This window comes from Lonchura striata, chromosome 11, assembly GCF_050655825.1.
Source record: "Lonchura striata isolate lonStrDom1 chromosome 11, ASM5065582v1, whole genome shotgun sequence".
Lineage (NCBI taxonomy): Eukaryota > Metazoa > Chordata > Aves > Passeriformes > Estrildidae > Lonchura > Lonchura striata.
Genome location: NC_140713.1, coordinates 12757653 through 12779664, shown reverse-complemented (window position 1 = coordinate 12779664; position 22012 = coordinate 12757653). Strand labels below are relative to the sequence as shown.

The 22012-nt window shown below is 42.8% G+C and overlaps 1 protein-coding gene across 8 annotated transcripts in view; it reads left to right on the top strand.

The window, feature by feature from the left end:
- Window positions 1-22012, top strand: part of ZNF423 (zinc finger protein 423) — a 227855-nt gene that overhangs the window by 21564 nt on the left and 184279 nt on the right. For 6 of the 8 annotated variants that reach the window (XM_085589570.1, XM_021536121.4, XM_021536124.3 and 3 more), the window contains one exon: window positions 20133-20192. In XM_085589570.1, coding sequence (XP_085445696.1) covers window positions 20133-20192 — 60 coding nt within the window. Of the gene's footprint in view, window positions 1-1061; window positions 13438-20132; window positions 20193-22012 lie in introns of those variants that run through there. The other 2 variants (XM_085589573.1, XM_085589572.1) reach the window with 2 other exon arrangements.

Sequence of the window (22012 nt, the reverse complement as noted above, 5' to 3'; positions counted from 1 at the left end):
CTGGGCCTGGCAGGGCTGTGACCTTGCTCCTGGCACGGTGTGGAGCAGCATCCGGCCCTGGGACAGGGGACAGGCCCCAGAGCGAGCCAGCACCGGGGGCTTGTGGATGCACTGATGGCTTTGGAGAGGAAAAGCAGCGATGCACTCACGGGCTTAACGCTGGAACTGCATTTCAAGAACAGATTCTGCTGCACTGAATTACATTCCTATTTAATTTCCATCAAAGTTAAAAGCAAAACTTCTAAGTAGCTGGATTGGGCCCAGTGTGCTCACAGTCCCTCTGCTGCTAATCAAAAGCAATACTCTGTTGCTAATTTGAGATTTTTTTTTTTTAAAGTAGCTTAAAACAAGAGGAAACTGTCACATCCTGAGCGATATCCTGTGTGCTACAGCAGTGTTCTTGCTGCTTAGTGATCAGAATTTCAGCTTAAGGGAATGAAATCCAATCCCTGTAAAAATTAATTTTCTTTGTGGAGATCTTGTACTATTGCACAAGGTATTTTCTGATGGCAAAACGCAAATCTAAAATCTATATCCAAGTGAACAAAATGATTAATTAAATTAGCTGACTGGAGGAAATTCAGAGGACACTGAGCTGTTGATTTGATTTTAGTAAATTCATTTTAATATGTGAGATTATGTTTTTAATACTTGAAGTTATCAGTGTTTCACAGTGCAGTTAATTATTTCTCAAATTGTATATGTTCAAGACCACTAATTTGGTATCCAGGGCTGCCCGAGTGCTGATGTGCTCTCTGCCATCGAGTGCCCCCCACTCGCAGGGAGCTGCAGTGCCCTGGCTGTCCAGTCCCACCAGGCAGCTTTGAGGGCTGCTGCTTTAGATTTACGTTTTTTGGCTTGGTGTTGTTCATAGAGGGTTTGGGCAAATGTCTGTCCTGGGCAGCACTGTTTCCTGCCCAAGCAGTGGCAGGGAGTTCAACACTGAGCCCACAGCAGGAGATCTGAAGCATCTTCTAGGGGATGGCAGCAAAATTCCTGCCTGTGCCACCCAGGAGCTGGGTGATTGTTTTTCTTTCTATTAGTTTTTTTTTTTTTTTTTTTTTTTTTTTTTCTTTATTTTGGCAGCCATCTGCTGTGCCCAGCTTCTTTGGCTTGGGGAGATGTGACTGCTGATTCCCAAAGTGGCCAGGAGGGAAGAAAGTCAACAACTTGGTCCCCTGCCCACCTGCAGGGGCGGTGGGGCTGGCAGGGTGGCTGGCCAGGTGGGAGCTGGTGGCACGTGGTGCCTTCTAGCTTTGTACACCACAGGGAGAAAATCTGCCCAGCACTCTGGTTTTCTCATTCTTATGTGGTGTGAGTGGCCAAATGACAGAGGGAACAAATGGGAGTTTTGGTATCTTGGCAAAATGCTCTGCAACCTACCAAACGTGCCCCCTTTGCACACCCAGAGCCAGAGGGAGGTGATCAGCCTGCACTGCTCCTGTCCCACATTGCTTCTGGGTGTTCAGCACAGCAGACCCTGGGATTATCTCCCAACACAAGCGAGCACGTGAAACCAAAGGTGTTGATCCAAAAAATGCTGACCTAGCAGGCTTTAATATGAGAGCAAATATGTTTCACCACTCTGTGTTTTACCCCTTAGTTGTGCTCAGAGCTGCTGGAGCCCCCTGTGCTGACTGGCTGTGGCATTTCTGTGTGACCATGGGCCTGTGTGTGGCCTTCAGCATCTCTGAGTGAGCCCTGCCTGTGGAAAGAGGCAATGGCTAAAATTAATTTGGCTCTGCCCACAGCATCAGGGGGTGATTTACTCCCATCTTTAGTATTTGAAGTCAAACTTAATGAAGATGGATATGTTGACTCCTCTCCTTAGATATTTCAACCTGGGTATATCTGTTAAGGCGTATATTTGCATTGCTACCGGAAAGTTTGCAGTATAGTTAATTTTTCTGTTTTATATTTGATATTAAACTGCTGCATAGCTTAAAACACCTGGAGAACACAAATCAATCTTTTAGAAATATGGTAAATAGCATTTTTATTAAGATAAAAAGAGCATTAAAAGGGAAGAGGAAGGTGCTGCCCATGTTAGTATAGATGTGGGTGAGTGTGAGTTAGCCCAAAATAAACAAAGCTGTGCATTAGCTTGAGTACAGGCACAGCAGGTTTGGTGGATGCTGAGGACGTGGGGAAGGTGGATGGTGAGCAGCCTGGCTGCCTGGTGGCTGTCCCCTGGTAGCCCTGCCTGTGTAGGCAGGGTCATACAGCTGCTCCTGCCTGGTACCCCAGTCCTGGGCTCTTCTTCCAGCAGTTCGATTTCAGCATAGCAAGGACTACTTGCTGGGGAACAGGGAAAGGGGATTTCTGCCCGGTGAAAAACACGGCTGTTTGTTTGGGTGCTTTGGTACTTTTTTGTTTATTATTAATTCCTTCTTGTCTATTAACTTAAGAGTGTAAATGCTTATCAATGATCCGTGTTTAGTAACTTGAGACACTGTTGCAACTCTTGAAGGATGGTGTTTCTGGTTTTGAAGCCTTCAGCTGGATCGAAGCAGGATAATGTAAGACATGTATCAAAGCAGGATAATGTAAAAATCCTCTGCCCCAGGTGATTATCCTTCCTTGCCATGCCAGCTGTAAATTGGGGTGAAAATGATCCTTTGTCTATTTCAAACTTCTGCCTGGCAGGACCAACTGTGTCTCATAAACCATCTTATTGGAAAAGCTAGCTGTAGCCAAGAAATTACTTTTATATTTTGAAAAGTATTTGTTGACAGTGTAAAAACCTGATTACTAAATAAAAAAATTCTAACTAGAGCCCCAAATCAGATGCTTCTGCTAGGAAAAAAAAAAGTTGCAGGTATGTGTACGAACATACATAAACACCTATATATATTTATGCTGTGAATCTGTGATAGCTCCTAAACCAAACCCCAAACAAGTTATGTTACCAGATGAATGGTTGGAGACTAAGCTTCTATGTATTAGAAAAATACTATTCTGGGTGGTTAGCACAAGAAATATCTATGTTTAGGATAGATTTAGCTGTTTTCTTAAGCTACGGTGAAAATTGTTAGTGAAAGCTTTGACATCTAATAATGATTCACCCTTCCATGCAGGCATATTCACTTTGACTCTTGATCATCTGTCTTTTTCTCACCTCATGTTGGACACACAGGCAAAGGCTGTGAGTGTTGTCCGGGAGTGATGATGTCCTGTGGGGGTGGGTAGAGGAAGGGATGCTCTGAACAGTGTTTTTCTCCTTGGGTTTGTGTGTTTAAACGTAGATCAACAAGAGCTCTCTCAAAAAGTACAATTGTTTTCATTTGTGGGAGAACACAAGTTCTTCCCCCTCATAGTGCAGCCACTGTGCTGTGGAAAAGTGAGGCTGGGTGGTCAGAAAGTGTATTTATAGCCAGCATTTCCTGTTCTTGTCCAATATGTAAATGTTTGGTTTAATTAAATATGAAATAATTTTTATTCAGAACTGTCTGTGCCTCCAGAAACAGAAGGACTTCAGGATTACACTCATGATAAAACATGAATGATGGAGAGATTATTGTATTGGGAGTTTATTTATTTATTTTCTTTAGAAGTTAATCTTATGTCAGACTGAGTAACTGTGTTGTATTTTCTGCTTCCCCTGCTCACTGGGATCCCTGGGCAGGACCTGCTCCTGCAGAGGAGCCGAGTGTCCCCAGGTAGCAGAGATCAGCAGTGTCCTGTCTGCTCCAGAGGCAGCAAGCAGGAGGGCAGCACCACCGCTGCCACCCCTCCTCACTGGGGCTTAGGAGAAGCTGGAATTGGCCTAATGAGGGTGGGCAAACAGGAACTGCTTCTGGGAAGCAGTGGGAGGATCCAGACTGATAAATGATTTCAACAGGATAAATATATCACTTGCCATCAGTCTGTTCTCATTTGGGAGCAGGTCCATCTTCCCTTAGTTAAGCTCAAGTAAGTGTAGAAAGACAAGATCCACCCTTTTCATCTTAAAAGTTGCAGAATAAAAAAAATAGGTTGATAGGTGAGCTCTTATTTTTCCTGTCTGCCCTGTGGGATAGTTTCAGAAAATTCCATAATATATGTGTAAGCTGCTTTCCAACTCTCTGGTAAATGATTTTACTTTTTAAGCTCTCAAATTCTATTGAATTTGAATTTTTATTCTCATTTCATTCTATAGAAATGCAAAAGACATTTTTGAAACCATAAACTTTCTGGTATTTGAAATTAATTATTTCCAATCCCTATTAGGCTAAAAATAAAACAATCTGATATATGTGAATCGAACTCCAAGGTTTAGGAAAACAAAGTGGCAGGAGGCAATGGCATAAATTGTTGGAGGCTAATTCCATGCTATGTATTTAATAGCATAATTTGTTAAATATTTTGTGAGCATGTGGATCCTGTAGCTTGATCAAAACTGTACATTATACTCTGTGAATGAAGAGTTAATGTTAATAGTTGGGGTAAAACATGTTTCTAGCTTTGCTCTTTTTTAACAGTCAAGTAAAAATCCTCCTAATGTTTTATTACAGCAAGAGTTGTATAGTATTTTTTCTTTCTTGTTAAATTTCTGTGATGTTTCCACCCTCTCCCCCAGTGGCAATGTTGAATCTTGTTTTATAAGAGAAGGATCATTACATATAATCAAGTAATTTAAACAAATGATCTCTTAGCTCAAGGAGACATATACTGTAATATAAACTTGCTGAAATGAAAAGCTGCTGTTCCAAACCATTACACTGTATTTTTGAGTTTTTAAAAGCTCTCATTTTAGTTTTGCAAACAGCCCTGGCTTCCAGAAGTTTGGGGGTTTTCATTGGTCCCATACCTGTTGGCTGATGTTTTGATGACAGGATACCAGTGATGGAGATATTAATCTGTCTTGTTCCCAGTTAAAGTGGAAAGGGTCTTACCTTGCTGCCTTTGAATAATGTGGTACTACAGCCCCAGCTATTGCAGCACACTGCAGCTAGTGACCCTGCAGCCAGCTGTGGGTAGTGCTTTTCAGGTGCTACAGACACACCAGGTCTGTGGAACAAAAGGGCTTTTTGAAAGGTATCTGCTAAGTTATGAATTTGGAAACAGGAAGGTTGGTTTCATGTGTATCTGTTGTTTGACAGAGAAAAAAAACAGTGACAAAAATGTAGCCAACTTCAGCCATTCATTCCTGCACTTCCTCGTGGGACTGACTGGTGGGGACATCCAAGGAGTGGGGAGGGAAGGATGAACCTGGAAAGGGGATGCTGGGAGTGAGCTTTGGTACTTCTTGCCAGCCCAGAACTTGCTTTCCAAATTTTCCCCTCCCCTCTTGGTCATTTCAGAGTGTGTGTCGCATTTCTGAGGGTGCCCAGTGAGCAGTTGGGCTGTACATGGTTACCCTGCTGCTGCTTTTAGGATCTCATTACTTCCATGTAAATAAGTGATGAGTCTGGTTAGAAGAGAAGGCTTCACTCCTAATTCCACTGATGCCAATAGCACTAAACCAGACTTTTTAAAGCTATCTCCAGGTTCAGCTCAGTTGGGGTAAGTGTGTTTTTTTAGGAAAGTGATTTGTGATCTTGAACAGCATTTATCATATATGCGTAGATATGGAAAAATACTTTTTAAATCAAAAGTGCACTAACTTATTTTAAATGCAAGTGTGAGTGAATGTCTGTAGATGATTATTTTAAGATCAGGAGATTTTCCTTCGTCAAGGTTTAAGGACTTGCAACAAGTGTTAGCTCTGTCAGGTGTTCTGTACCCTGAAAAGATGAACAAAAATGTCCAGGCTCAGTTTGTGCTTCAACAGAAGCCACTCACATGTCCTATTTTTGAAAGTTGGTTAATAATTCTCTTGCCAAAATACCAAACCCTGACTTTTAAGTAGGACTTAAGGTGCTGTATAATGTTGAATCCCTCAAGCTTTCTAGACTTGTGTATGTTCGAGCTGTTGGTGAGCAGGCATAGAGAATGTGCTATTGCTCTGGGTACTCAGAAACCAACATGCCCACCTTGGAGCCAGGCTGTCTGTTGAAGTGAGAATTGTGCAAGTGCAACATTGCTCATATTTGAAGTAAAATGTTCCAAGTTTATCTGAAAAAAAATATGTAAGAACACACTCCATCCCCCTGAACCTGAATCCAGGAGATGATTTTAGTGGTCTGCAGGGAACTGCAGGCTGCGGTGTGCTCAGGGCTGCCTGGAGGCAGTGTGGTGAGTTAAACTGTGGCAAAGAGCTCACCAAAAAGGTACCAGCATTAACCAGAGCACAGGGCAGCCTCTGGTATGGGCTGTGGGGCTGATGCCAAAGGACTGCCATGGGAAGAGCTGGAAGTCAGGGGCATGGCCAAGCCTCCCCGAGTGTAATAGAACTTGCAGTGACTGTTGCATACGTTTAGAAGAAAGAAGAAATGTTTTGTTTGATGCTTCCTAGACAGTCACAAAACCTTGCCTTAACAAAACAGAAGGAGTTCACATTTTTAGACGGATTGCTTGCATGCCGGAGGAGAAAGGCTCTCTGCACCTTTATCAATTACAGGGCTGACTTTCTGATCAATAGGAAGTTTTATATCCACTTGAGTGGCGCTCACCCTAAGAGCCCATCCTTGAAGCCAGTCAGCAGTAAGGGGAGGTTTCCCAGCACACGCTGTGCCCGTAACTCGTGCTCGAGGAAGGGACGGCGGCGGTCGATCCCCCTCTGCCACGGAGCTCTTTAGGCAGCTCATTTGTCACAGCAGCTCAAAGTGCTTTCTGTACAGACACAGGCACGGCCAAAGCAGGACTGCACCGTGGAACATGAGTAAGCACGGGCCAAGTATGAACACAGCTTGCATTTACCATACAATTTCCATAAGATTTTACCAGGAAATAAAAAAAAACCCAGTGAAATCTCATTAAGAGGGAAAAATAGAAGTGCAGGTAGGAAATGTATTCAGCTGTCATAAAAATTTGTAGAGGAACTGTGCGTCACTGGATGAATTTTGCCTGGGAAAAAAAACATTAGTGCAGCTAAGTGGCCCTGTTCTTCTTGACTATAAATTAATTATCTCAGCCTTTTTCATAGCACTTAGATTGGAAGGAAGTTCTTTGTTTTAAAAAGTAGGTGTTTTTGTGCTGGTATTTTTTTTTTTCTATTTCAGTTTGGCTTTTATTTAGGGAAGTAGGGCTATTTTCATTCTTCTTTCATGTGCCATACATTTAGTCCACTGAAATTTAAATACAAAACCTTATGCAAGTTGTATTTAAGTGAACTTCTATTAACATACAGGCTTGAGCCATATGTGGGAATCCCCACACCCTGTTTCCGAGGCTTAGTAGCACTTGTAGGAGACAGGACTTAGGGTTTTGGCAGACTTCCTCGAGACAGAAGACCAGAAATCAAAACAAGAAAATAAATATGACAAGGAAATGTTGCAGAACACAAAACCCTGACAGGAACACTTGTAGTAGAGGAGCAGACACAATAATACTGTTTGCCTCCAAGAAAAGATGTTTTGAGTTAATGTTATTCCTCATGGTCTCTGCCTGTAGGAGAGGGATTTTAGCCTGGAGGCAGAGGCTGAAAGGGCTGGTGGCCTTATGAAGGGGGATGAGATGTTTGCTTGTGCCCTCTGTTTTTCTGCAGATGTGTTGGGAATCACTGTCCCAAGCATTGCATTTACTCTTAAAATGGGCCTTTCCTTTTCATGTCACAGCTGCACATTTTGCTGGTTCATTCCCTCCTGGCTCCCCCAAAGTTGTAAGAATTGGTACTAGTGAGATCATTCCAAAGTAGTCTCTTGACACCTGCCTTGCATTTCTGCATGGTGGCATTGACACAAGCACGTGGGCAGGGGACGTTTGCAGAATGGACATGACCATGCACTGAACATGGCTAAACCCCCCTCCAGGGCTGGCTGGAAAACTCTGTGAGCTCCTGGATGAGAGGTTTGCTCAGGCTTGGGTTTAGTTTTGCTTTGGTTGCATCGTGCCTGAATATTCACTGTTGGTGGAGAGCAAGATAAGTATGTGTCCCTTCAGCATTTTATGAAACAAAGTAATGCAGATATCTATAAGTGAGACATGACATGAAGCGTACAGATAGTAAGTTTGGAATAGTTCTGGGAGTTAAGAATTTACATGTCTTTATTAATTATTAGATGTTATTAGTGAGTGACTAAGGAACTGGGAAGCTCTAAGCGTTCTTTTGAAGTAGTGTACCCAAATTAGGCTAAATAAATAAATAAATCTAAAAATGTTGGGGAATGTCTGCTCTAATGAATTTTCTAAATACACAAATCACACTTATTAAATCAGTGGATCTTTTAACTGTAAAAATATTATTACTGTTACACTAGGGAAATCCATTCAGAATTATAAAATATTTGGAAACTATGTTTCATTTCAGTGGAAGGGTTGTACATTTAATAGGAATAAAAAGAAAAAAGTATGCTTTGGGATAAAGTTTTAAAAGCCAGCGTTCCCCCTTTCTTTGTGTGTGTGCCAATTTTCAATAAGAACTGTGTTCTCCTTTTAGTGTTGTTTAAAATAAACCACACATATAACAAGATGTTGAAATTTCTTTATGGTATGTTAGCACTAAGGACAGGTTGTTAAGGGGTTATAAAAAATATTAGTTTCCACTTTATGGTGGTTGTGTTGGTTTTTCTGCAAATTAAATTTAATGCTACAAAGGGCTATATGTCATACATACAACTTTCTCTCCTTCATTGTAATTTCTATCACCTTAATGCAGCCAACAAAGCCTGTCTTTTGAGTAGAAGAATCTCAGCTGGAGAATTCCCCTCAACCTGTGTAATAAAATTCTGCTGTATAAAAGTGTGGGGCATCCACCCACGTGAATCAAAAGGAGGAGGCAGGATTCTTCATGTATTAGCTTTGCTCCTGATTTTATTTATCATTTTACATATCCTTCTATATTTCCCTTTACATTTTTTACCATCTGTGTGTTCCTTCATCAAAACATTTAAGCTCACGTATAAATAAGACAGACTTTACTGTTAGTGTTTAAGAGACCGTACAGAAGAATATATTGTTTTATTATTGAAATACAATTTACAAACCAGAAATGATCATAGATGCAAATTTATACTTTGCACTTTTTTTTTTCCTTAATAAGAATATGTATATTTTCATCTGGGGAGAAAGCAGCATTAAAATGAGCGAGCCTGGGGAGCAGTGCCACACACACAGGCACACACACACGCATACGCTTGCATACACAAAAGAGCCACAGTGAGGGATTGCTGGAGAAACAAGCTCCTACCAATGCCTGGTGAAACCCAGCTCTCTCCAGGAAAGCTGGGGCTGGGCTGGCCACGGCCTGAGCCCCTGGGATGGCAGCAGAGTGGGAGCACTGACAGCCTGGGGTGCTCAGCACTTCAATATTGGCCTTTCTGAGGAGGGGAAAAGGGGGAAATAACCCCACTCACCAGATGGGTTTTTCAAGCCCTGTAGCTCTAATTAAAATGACTGGTCAGGAAAAGCCTCCTCTCTTTTCCTTTTTCTGTGCTACCTACACTGCAAACATAGTTCACTAGTGAAACAACTTCCAAGTTTGAAGGATTTGCAGTAAAAATTGGTGTATTTTTTTAGGCTGAGGTGTGGAAATCTGGTTAAAGACTTCTTTTCAGCTGTGATTAATAGCCCTGGGTGCTGAATGGGGTATTTGTGGAGGGGAGTGTGATGCTAAACAAAGTGTTTGGTAGAGCAACTATGCTCCTGCTGGAGCTTGCTGCAGCTGGGATGAGGGCTTTAGGCATAATGTAGTAAAACCTGCTTTGAAGATTTATGAAGTAAGAGACTAAAACTTGTGTAAGACTAGAGTTGGTTGTGTGCTTTACAATTTCATCAGTGTCCCTCAAGGTAGTGGCTTGCTGTTGAAGTAATTTTATGTTCTTTTTATCATATTTGCAAGTGTGAATTTTTCATCAGTATTAAAGTCTCTACCTCAAACCTAACTCTGAAAATTGGTGTTCCCTGCCATCTGAAACTGCTCAGATCCTGTGAAATGGGAGATGTTGCATTGGCTTCTATTGGGTCTGGATGAAGTCAACAGTGGAAAAATAGCTGTGAAGTTGAACTTGATTTATGGTGATGATATGAGCTGGAGAGCTGACATCAGCTCCTTGTCAAAGGGAACGGAAAAGCCTACTTGCAGTCCATGGCAGTAGGGTCTGAAGGGATGTGGCTCTTGGTCTAGCCACAGCAGGTGGGACAGTGTTGTTTTTGGTAGATTTTATTATAGAACTGCACGTGGTTGGATGGATTTGGCCAAGGAGAATGCAGAAGGGTGATCCCCATTAGCAGCAATGGGGAGCAGCCTGCAGTTTGAGGGTGTGCTGTGCTTTACCAGAACAAAAGGTAGCGTGAGGAGTTATGGCTCCACTGCTCATCTGCAGATCCTAGTTATCTACTTCCATTCTTCCTGGGTTTGGTTCCTGTTTCCATACATGAAGATTATTTTCAGAATATTCCCCTTTCTTTCTCTTATTAGCCTGTGTTAGGTGTTAACCTTTCAGCATTCTTATTAGGTGTCTGAATATAGGGCCAGCACAGGTAAATTTATTAGGTGTCCTGCTTATAGAGAAACTTTATAGCCCTAATGTAAAAATAGTGCTCTTCCCTGTCTTTTCCGTGCCATTTTTTCTTTCCTTTTTTTCTTCCCCAGAGAAGCAAAGTTTGCAATAAATCTGACCTGGTGAGGGTCTGTATTCTCTGTGCAAAACCCCGTATTTGAATTCCATGGTGCTCTGACTTGGTTTTGAAACTTCATTTCATTGCAGCCCTTTTGTTATGTTCAGGAAACTGTCAAGGCCTTTCTGGCATCTCTTTGACCTGTGCCATCCTCTCCAGCTGAACTCTGCCATATGCACCTTGTCTCTGCCAGCTGCAAGTCTTGGGTCTTCTGTCTTCCAACACACAGCTCCATGTGTTTGCAAACATTGTTTTTGGTGGTACCTGAGATTTGTGTATCTTCACTCAGTATCTGTGCTCAGAAGTGCGTAGGGGTAGCAGAGCCTACACAGTAAAACTTCTAAACCTGAAGTTTGGAGGAAGGTATAGGATATTGCAATTATTTGAGTAACACCTTTGTTATTGCACTTGCTGACCCACCTCTGGTCTGTTACTTCCATCATCACCATCGTCTTGTGTTTGGGTAAGCTCAGCCTGCTTTTGGCATTTCTGGCAGATCAAAGGATCATTTCACAACTTGCAAATTTGACTCATGGATCTGAAGCCTTGGCCATTAATTGTAGAGGTTAATTAATCTTCTCTTTCTCTACTTTCCTTTGCTTTGGTTTGGTAGGATTTCAACACATAAATGTTTCTGTCATCTAGTTGCATTACATATGGAACAAGAATATTTAAACCCTTGGTTTCTGAAGTAAAGTCTGATTTTATGAGCAATGTGGAGATTGCTGGATTCACCTGTTTTATTTCACTTGAGCTTTGAAGTGCCTGCTTACTCACAGTAGATCTATTTTTGAAAGAAGGTGTGGACACTATGGTGACAGTTGCCTTAGAAATGCGTGTAACACTGCAGAGAGGAGGGTGCCCACAGGCAGCTGGTGCTTTGTGTCTTTGTCCACAGGAACTGGCCAGCCTGTGCCCCATCTCCTCGTGTATCTCCCCCTCCCTCACCACTCCTGCCTGTCTGTGGTGTGGGCTGGGGCTCAGCCCAGCTGGGGCAGGTGAGGGCAGGGACTCTGGGTGCTCGCATCCATTTCCAGTGGAGCTCACGGTAGATGATGGGTCTGGTGGGACATCTGTGCCAGGCAGGAATGGGCCATCAGCCAGATGGGCTGTTTGAGCTGGGTAGGGTGCACTCCACCAGTCTCATGGCCAGGCAAACTCCAGGCAGAAACAGCAGAAGAAACCTCTACATTCCTGAATATTTCACAGAATAAATACCATGTATTGCAATTAAGAGGAAAAAAAATCCACCCTGCCCTTTGGGGATTAACATTTGATAACAAGCTATAAGAACAGTCAGTGAGAGTATTGATCCCAAATGTGTTATGGGGTGTCTGTAGGCCCAGTTTTAAGAACTAAGAGCTTAATGTATTGCTTGTATAAGATGTTGATCTTGACTGCAATGTGAAACATTGACTGCGTTTTATTACACCTAACCCTCATATTTATTTACATAATAGATTTGGATGGGAAATATCTGTCTCTAGTGAAGTATGTGAATTAGAAACACAAAAACTGAATATGAGCACTGGGAATAAATACACTCTGGCTTGTGAGTCAGGTGTGCAGTCTGTGGGAAGGGCTGTGATTAGCCATTATGTATGTCCTACAGTCTTTCTCGTCTCACTGAGATGAGATTTTTATTTACAAGGCTCCCTTTCTCTGGCTGCAGTTCCATTAAGTTTTGCTGTAGCATTGGAAGAGGCAGGCCCGTTAGCTGCACACAGATTTACTGTGCGAGTTTAAGCTAATGGATACTTATCAGGCAGGCTGTATTTGGTGATCGTCCATCATTTGCTCATTAAACAGTGTATCTAAGTGATTCTCATTTCCTCCCTGCCATGTCTGGAAAGGAGGAAACTAGACACATTACGATGGAATATTAATGTCCTGGAGGATTTAGCCACCCATAATTAGATCTCCTTTGCATAAACCTGCTAGTGCTACCTTATTTTGTTGTTTGTCTTGTTCTCCTTAATCACCTTCACATCTTTTTCTATTCCTAACGATCTTTTTTCAGTTTCCCTTTGTAATTCTGTCCCATTTGTCTCATCCTTCTTCCTTTTTTTCTTTTTTTTTTTTTTTCTTTTTTTTCTTTTCCTTGACCTAGTGAGCACAGCAGTCTGGGTTTCCCCACTCCTCCCTCCTTCACACAAAAAGGCTGACTTTGCCAGCAAAATCCACAGTCTCTGCCAAGCCCTATTACTGACTTTGGAGAAAAGCAGCTAGAGAACTTGTGCAAATTTAGGCTCTGAACTAGCTAAATAAGCCATGTCAGTAAACCCTCTTGTCTTATTCCCTGGCCTGCTGGCTCATGAAAGGACTAATACATAACGGTCCTATTTAAGGTGGAAAAAACCCTTGCTGGCCAAGGGCCACCGATGGCTGGATCAGCGGCTCACTCAGCAGAGAATGGGGAGGTGGCTCCGGGGCTGTGAGCGGCTGTGCCAAGGACCATGCCCGGTTCCCATGGGGGATCTCGGGGTTGGGGCATAGGCAAGGAATACACCATTGCCTCTCTGGGGATGCCCTGGTGTCCCAGTGCTCCTTCCCACCAACCAGCAGGGCCAAGCATTACTAAAGCTGAAGGGAAATGATCACATGAGCAAGCAAAATGCCTTGTAAACATGGGGAGACCTGAGAGGAATCCTCTGGTGAAGTTGAATTTCCAAGGGGAGTGAATTGCCTCTAGTGGCTGGTGTAAAGCACACCCAGCAGCTTCTGCCAGGTACCTTTTTGCTCCCCTGAATGTTGGTACGAAGGCACCAGGGGGATTTCCCTTTTCTTTCTAGCTGCAAGGTACTGTAAATGCGTCGGGATACACTCGCAGGCGTTTATTCTCGGCTGGCTGGCGAAGCCCCTCGAAACTTCCTATTTTCCTGCAGAATGTGAAGGTTTCGCTGTGCACAGTGGCGGGAGAAAGCCCCAGCTGCTGACAAAGAGGGGCAGCCTGGTTCCTGGAGGAGGCGATGCCTGGCTCGGGGCCGGCTCTGCGCCCTGCAGCGCTCCCGGGCAGCGGCTGCAGCTCTGCCGCAGCGCCGCTGCATTTCATAACAAATGGGGCTGCTTCTCATGCTGCTGCTTCCCCCCGCTGCAGATTTTGTGTTTTGCAGACTCTTGTCTCGCCGATATGATGGGGAATCTTTTCAGGGAGCATCTAAGGAGGAGAGTGGGAAAGCCTTACAGCAAACTGGGAGGTGGTGTGAACAGGAAGGGTTGGCTGGCTTCTGCTCAGAGTAGCCATTTCCAAAGCTTCACCGCTGCGTGTTTTGGTGGCAGCTCCCGGCGCTGTGCTGGGCTGAGCCTCCCTGGGCAGCAGGCTCCGTGGAGCAGAGGTGATCTCTTTCAGTTTGAGGTATCAATCTGTCTGCACCTCTCCAAAGGATGGGCTCTAGATGCACACGGAAAATACCAGGCTATTTAAAGTATAAAGGCTGTTGACACCATTTGTGCTCCTGCCATGCCAAGCAGCTTGTAAGTGACTGCCTTACAATCCCAAATCCACAAAGTTTTGGGCATCCTAAGCTCTCTTTGACTTTGTGGAAATGGAAGCTGCTCTGCATTTTGCAGGATTAAGAGCACTGTCTCAAATCCCAGGCTGCCGGTGCTGTGGGATGAGTCGCGGCACATGAATGGTGGTCAGACGGGGCTATTCTGTGTCCTGTGCCGATTTGGGAGCATGTAATTGCATGTGATGGGAGGGCTGGAGCAAAGGCTGGCTAGGATAGCAGAGTTGTATATCTGAAAGTGGCAAAGGAGCCTGAAGATTAGAGAACACGGAGCTCCTGCATGCGAGTACCGATAGCTAGGGCAGGAAAAGATGTGATTAATGTGTGACTGGCTTACAATGCGGCTTGGTGCTGGAGTATTTCTCTAGAGGGAAAGCTGTGAGTCTTGACACGTACATTACAGCTAATACACAGGCATCAGTGAGACTTCCCTGGCTTTATCTGAGAGTTCTGTCACCAACAAAATCTAACAAAATCCTCCAAACTAAAAAAGTGGCACCAGCATTTTGGGCATTCAAGGTATTTTGTACCTGGTGGTTTCTAAGATTGCTGGTAGGTGAGGGAATGGCCCGATCCTGAATGCTGTGCTTGGGAACAGCCTCGATCCAGGAAAGTTCCCCCCATCAGCTGTGGGATGTGTTTCTAACCCATTAGATTTCTCAGTAGTTCCTCACGCTCTCACATTCCTCATGTTGTTGTTAGTGAACTATGGTGTTTTTATATTATGGGAAGTGTTAAACTGGTCCTTGTGGTCCTTGAAGCCTGTATAATAGGATAAGGCAGCATACACATGCCATCGGAATTACTGAGGGGCTGTTGCTCACTTGTAAAGCTTGATTGCATCTAGAAATCAACATTTGGTGCAGAAGCATCTTACTTTGATAAGGTTAACTTCTTTCCTGGGAGTGATAAAGTGTTAAATAAGCTCTGTGACTGTGAATGGAGTTCAGGTAATGGTAGCCCCATAAATAGATGTTCTCACTCTTAGGGGAATGGATTCTGAATCCTTTCAGAAGTTTCTCTGAGCACAAAGAACTGAAATCTTTGAGCCTGCAGCACTCGTGACCTAGCAATTAAATAAGCATCCTTGGAGAACATCTGAGATGAGAGGGCAAAATGCAAATATTTGGCATGTGCAGGAGTGCTGTGTGATGTTGCTGTTGCCCACAGTTCTTCCCTGTGTCGGCTGTGTGCTTGTCCTGGCTCTTGCATTTGGGCCCCACAGTCAGCTGGAGCAGAACAGAGGTCTTGTCCAGGTATGACAGCAGGGAGTCCTCCTGTGCTGGGGCAGAAGAGGGAGGGGAGGCAGATATGTCCTTCCACTGCCAGTAAATGACATCCCTGTGCCAGGCCTCAGGTAGGCAGTCCACAAACTGAACCATCTTTTGAACTGACTAACAATAAGAATTTCTACACTGCCAGACCAAGGCTATTTTCAAGTCAAACCCAGCCTTCCTGAAGGGTGTCGGCTTCATCGATGCCCCCAGATTTCAGCAGAAACAGATGTTGTAGCAGGCACACACTTTGGTGAGATTCCTATGACTATCTCATGATCATCACCCTGAAGGATGTAGCTTAAAAAGTCTCTTTCTATTTGCAGTATTTTATATCAGTGTGCCAGCAAATACTATGGATCATTTACAAAAGAGAAGAAAAAGAAGTTAATGCTTTAAAAATAGAAAGAGAGTGCTGTGAGTGTTGATATCAAGGTGTAGTACTAGACTTTGAAACTTTTTCTTGCCCATTTTTTAAAATGAACTACATAGTGATTTTGGCACAAAGAGTTATGTACCCTCTTTGTTGGTCAGTGTGTTGTGAGTGTTGTGCCAAAGACACCTGGAGTTGAGTGGGATCAAACCTTTGTCCTCCTGCTGTATTGTCTCGGTATTACTGAAGAAATAAAAATATGCATTTCCAAAGCATTTTAAGCTGCTTGTTCTAATGGAGAGAGCAGATGGAGACCAGAGTGAGAGTGTACTTGCATAGCAAATTCTGTGTTCCAACCATGGCTCAATGTGCAGGCATGCCATGTAAATTGGGCAGAAAACAGGCTGAGTTTGTGAAAGAAAATGGGAAGAATCTAATCCAGCAAAAAACCAAGTGAAGCGCATCTGTGAACATTCTACCCACAGCTTAACACCAGTGATTTTGTGTGTCTTCATTTTCAATGCCTGGCATGAAATGCCCCCAAAATTTCAGGAAATGCTGAGCCTTCACTCTCTTGTCGCCAGGATTCTTGAAAAGTAGTTAGAATTGGTACAAGATCTCCAGTTGGTTTGGACTGAGATCAGGGATCTCAGTGTTGAATGGTGCTGCTGTTCCCTGTGGTTTTCCCAAGCTGCAGAGTGTTTCATGCATGTGGGCGGCTCCTGCACGTGCTGAACATCAGCCTTGGGTGTCCACACAGTCAGAGTGATGAACTAGCACAGATAGAAGTGTCTAGTCCTTGACTTGGGTATGAGCATGTCTAGCATGTCTCAAAAAATATTTTTTCCTGCTAATGAAATGGGAATTAGTCTTACTCTGCAGTGTATTTTGAGAGTGGTTGTGTTGAATGCTTTGTACCTCTTCCCTGGCTTTGTTTTGCCCATTACCACAAGTTAAGTAACAGCAGCTAACCAGTGAATGTTGATACATATGCTCACTTGAACCAACCTAGGTTTCAAGGAATGATGACAAAAATATTAAGAAACTGAAAATTTAGCTCAAGTGAATAATTCTCTTGCTAATATTATGGACTAAGAGTGTTTTTGACTTTGTTCTCAGTAGTGAGACATAGAAATCTCCTCACAGCCATAGTGACCAAATCTGTTCTGGGTCCGCTATGCCCTGCCAGGTAGGGCTTGCTGAGTCCTAAGGCAGTCCCTGGGGGGCCTGTCCCCAGATGGGGTCTGTGGGACTCCTCTGCCCTCTGTGAACAGCATCATGTCCCCAGATCTCCAACCAGCCTGGGAAGATTCTTCCTGCTTCCCTATGGCTCCAGGAACAGACATATGCAACTGAGAGCAAATTTCAGCTGCAAATGCTTGGCCGTTAAAGTGGACTTTGGGAAGAAGAAAACATTTCCTTCTGACTTCCATGGCTTCTGCTCACTGCCAAGGTTGCAGAAAAGCCAGAAGTGACACCACTTCAAATGCTGTCTCCTTAAATAACCATTTATATCCAGAAGATTAGGCAGCCACAGAGGAACCTCGCAGCTCTTGATTTTATGTGTATATGGAGAGGGAGCAGAAGCACATGGAGCTCAGTGTCTCCCTGCAATTACACTTGCTGTCTGTAAGTGAAAAAGCCTGGTCACCTGTTTTTTGCTTCAGCTTCACAGGTGCCATTTCCCATCAAACCTTTGGGACTTCTTAATGGGTGCATAGGCACAGTCCTTAGGTCTTTCTTTTTTGGATGTGGCTGTTTTTGCTCCTTGTTATTCTCTGCCCACTGCCTAGGTGGGTGGAAGGATGGATGGGCAGGTGAGGATCAAGTGCTTGAGTCAGTTGATATTGCAATCCCTCTTGGAATTGACTTAGCTGTTGCTTTTTCCTATGGTTTAGCCTCTGAAAGATGATGTTTGCTTAAAAGAGTTAAAGGAAAAATGGGAAAGCAGAGGGAAAGGTGGTGGTAGTGTTGTGAGCAGCAGCTGCAGGGCGATGTGTCTGTGCCTAAGCTCAAGAGGCTCCATCCCACTGGCCTCTTCTTTCCATGGATATGCAGCACTGTCAGCTCTGTGGTGGGTCTGTGCAAATTGAGGGGGAGAACCTGAAACCATGGCTGCAATGATATAAAGTGAATTTCAGTGTCGTTGCCTCCACGTGAATGTTCTCTGTCCCCTTTTCAGTCATTAGGGAGCAAAGCAAATTAATGCCAACAGAGGCTGATTCAAACCTTTGCCCTCATTTAAGGGATTCCAAAAACTGTGGTTTTGTTACGTGCTGGAGCCAACTGCCCTAGAGCAGCTCAAGGACTGGAGCAGTCTTTGGTGTTTAACCAACATGAAAGTCAGTGTTTTGCTAAAATTGTCAATGACCAGTGCAGATCCACTCCTTGACTAGGATCAAATTTATCTCTTTTATGTATTTTTAGCAGACTGGGTTTTTTTTTTAATCTCTCTTTCCAACATAAAATATAAAGAAATAAAAAAGCCTCAGCATAAAAGTAGTAATATAAAAAAAAAACATCTCCAAGCAAAACAACCAAAAAGCAGTCAAGGATAAAATAAAATTAAAACATTCCCCTTGTCTGTTTTGAGTAAGGTACATGAATTTCCAACTTGGCTTATTTAGTTTTGGAGCAAAAACCCTCCCAGGTGTATATAGATTTTGATGTTAAAATGAGACATGCATGGAATGGTATTTCAGATAACTGCATCCAGAGTTTTTCTATTAAGAGATGGGTCAAAATGGGAACAAGATGGTGGCTTAGAGAGCACAAAATGGTAGGTGAGCCCTCAGGAGGGAGCACACGCCAGCCAAGCTGGCTCTGCCACCATCAGGGAATAGGACCAATAATGGCTTCAATAAGCTTCTAGCTTTGCCTCTTGTTTTTCCTCTGTCATTCTGGAATTTAATATTATGTGACATGGCCTTTATGCTAACATAGACTCTAAAAAAATATAGCCAAGACTCCAGTATGATTTCTCCAAAGAAATGGTTGAATTTCATGCTCCTCCATTAGTAAACACACAGATTTAAGAAAACCAGAGTGGTGCTCTTCTGTGGAGCACACATTTTTCTATGGTTTGGACATAAAATTACATTTATCAAGGCACTGCCTATGTAAATTATATTCTCTGTTCCTAATGCCATATGATGTTACCACTAGCATCAGCTTGATGCCAGAATTCTGCACTGGATTGAGGGGAAAAATGTGAGAAAAGCATAAAATCAAGGCTCTCGTGATGCAAATGTCAGTGTAAATATTCACTAGAGCAGGTTGGCCTGAGCACAGAGGGCTGGTCAACAGGGTTTGTGCTTGTGCCTTTGCAATATGATTTGGATTCCAGTTGCAGAATTCTATAGAATGTGCATTTGAACCCAGCATAACCTAGATGAAAGGGTGAGTGATTGTTCAGTGCACGGAGTAAATAATATTAATCGGAAAATAAAGACCTATAATTTAAATTTGTTTAGTGTCAGGGTGGCAGAGTGGGCAGGTGATGATGATAAACTTTTGCAATTCAAAAGAAGAATTTATGCAGTTGCTGCTTTCAAATGCCCAGTCTGTCATTAGTATAACCAGCAGCACTGATTTCAGTAACAGCAGAATCAGGCACTTTTTTGCCTGTCTTGTTGTTGGCTGTTCTCTTAGTTATTTTTTAAGAATGTAAGAAACTAGTGGTGTTTTTATAATTGTTAACAGGCAGAAGGTTTTAGCTATGCCACTTGGAAGTGCTGAGCACTGGCTCTGACAGCCTTCACAGCAACAACAAATCTTAAAACCAGTTATTTGTGACTGCCTATCACAGAACATGGTTATACATCAAAATAATATTTTTTAATTCTGAAAAATCCCTGAAGATATCACTGGGTTTTGAATATGGCAGATGTGTTAGTATGTTAGGATGACATTAAGTCAGGCAATTTTTCCTTCACAGGACAGTTCTTTACTATGATCTGTTGAAACATCCATTTCAAAAACAGACCCTATATTTACACTGGCAATTTTGCACATGCAAGCTGTGCATGTAGAGCATTTCAGATATGAATACTTACCAGGTAGTGGTGTTTAAGCATCTATTAAAATTTCACATGAACTTACTATCACCCGTTCAGGAAGAAACTGCAAACACAAATCCCATATTTAGGTTAAAAAGTAGGAAAAATCTCTTTACTAAATTTCCACCTTATGAATTATTTTATAGAAACCAGTAAGTTCTTTTTCAGCAGTGGAGAAGTCTGTTTTAATACTTAATGTCATAGTGGACCTAGTTTTCTGATGACTTTGCTTTTCAGTTGGTTTGCTTTAGCAATCACAACTTATTTTTTTCTTTTTCAGTTGAAGAGGGTGAATCTTCAGATTTTGCTTTGACCTGGGACTCGTCAGTGACTCAATCAGGTAAATATTTTAGGTTCTTCTGATTGCAAAAACTGCCAGAAAGCTGCCAGGCTTTTTACAGGAACTGTATTTTGTATGTCACATTCCTGTCTCAAATCCAAGACTACCCACTGCAACACAATTTTTATATCAGTTCCATATGGTCAATAAAATCTATTACACACAGAGACTAATATACTCTTATCCTCCAGAGAGCCATTCTTTCTTCTTGTGGGCACACTGAAACGGGTTGTGATTTCTCCAGTATAATCACTTTGAAGTTTTCTGCAATGGGCACTGTTACACATTCATTCCAATCTAATTACATAAAAGCTGCTTTAATAGGAATTTTAAGCCTCAGTCTCAACTGGAATGTGTGTATTTCTCCTCTTGGAGGAAATTGGAAAGCACTGTCAGGGCTGGAGAATAAAAGTGGTACATCGCCATGGTAGAAAGATTTAAAATTTGAACAAGCTTTTGGTCTGCTTGACAATGATAAACATGCATCTGAAGCTTATTCATCCATGTTAGGTCAATAATCTGACTAAAAAGAGGCTCAAGAAACTGAACAGGATAAATCAAGTTTGTGTAATATGTATTGATAACACAAGCATGAGGGAAAATGTCAGATTTAAACAGTTTGTGTTTAAAGCAATTAGCCACATCTCAGTCACTGTGCCCCATGTAAAGACATTTTGCTGTCTGTTTTTAACATTTTTGAGATGCTCAGAATATTTTTGATTTTGAAGCCAGTAAGTCTATTTCTGTGCTCTCTGCACACTGGACTGTGCAATGGTATTCTCTTAAAGCTCACCAATGATATGGAAACAGCTGAGAAACTGAGCAGCAATATAAAAACCAACAGTGGTGTTGCATTCCTGGTTGGATGGGTTGGGGAGCCTGGCTCCCAGGGGACGCTTTCTTACCAAAGCAAGCATCTCTCTGGTCTCCAAGGCACAAACTGCCTTTGTGTGGCCTTCCACATTGTACCCACTGCGCTCTCAGATACATCAGGGGCACTGGGTGCATCTTCTCTGGGCACTCTGGCTGTTTGGAGGGGTTTGTGTTTTCAGTAGTCTTTGATAGCAAATATTGCTGCTGCTGCAAACCCCCAGCTGTGATGTGGAAGGCCCCTTTGTGCCTGGAGCTAACGGTGCATGAAAAGAGCGCTCGCCAGCTCTCTTGCTTGACCTTCATCCCAAACAGCACTGCAGTGGAGTTACCGGTGTTATCTATCACAAGTCTGGAAGTGTATTAAATTCAAAATAGGCAGAGGTTCAAAACAATGACAAAAAATTTCCTGTGCACAGCAGAGTTAATTTGGGGTTGGTATTGGTGACTATGCCTTAAGTAAAAGACAGACTGTGAAAGGCTTTTATCAAGTTAGTCAAGTCTCCATTTTTCTTCATTTATTCCCACAATTACAGCTCTCATTCAAGACGTCGGATGTGGGAGAAAATGTATTGTATGCATGATTTATGGCAGCTTTAGGAATATGTGTGTTAATTGAGGGTTTTCTTCTTAATACATTTAGTAGCTGCAGATGTTGATCTTGTATATATATAAAGAGGTGATACTGTATCCTGTCAAGCTGGGGTGCAATACATGGGATACAAGTTGCAGGTTGGAATATGACTGAGGAGTTACACAGAAAAAGCTTAAAAAGCCCAAGTTTGTGGTGGTGTGGCTGTGTGGAGTCACTGGCTCTTGTGTGGTGCAGCTCCACAGCTATATTCAGTAACTGAAACCAGTCCCTCAGTCCCAGTGTGCGAGACTTTCATTATGTTCTTTTATGATCTTCCTGTTTGCATTAGCTTCAGTAGTGTGATGTTGAAGTTCAA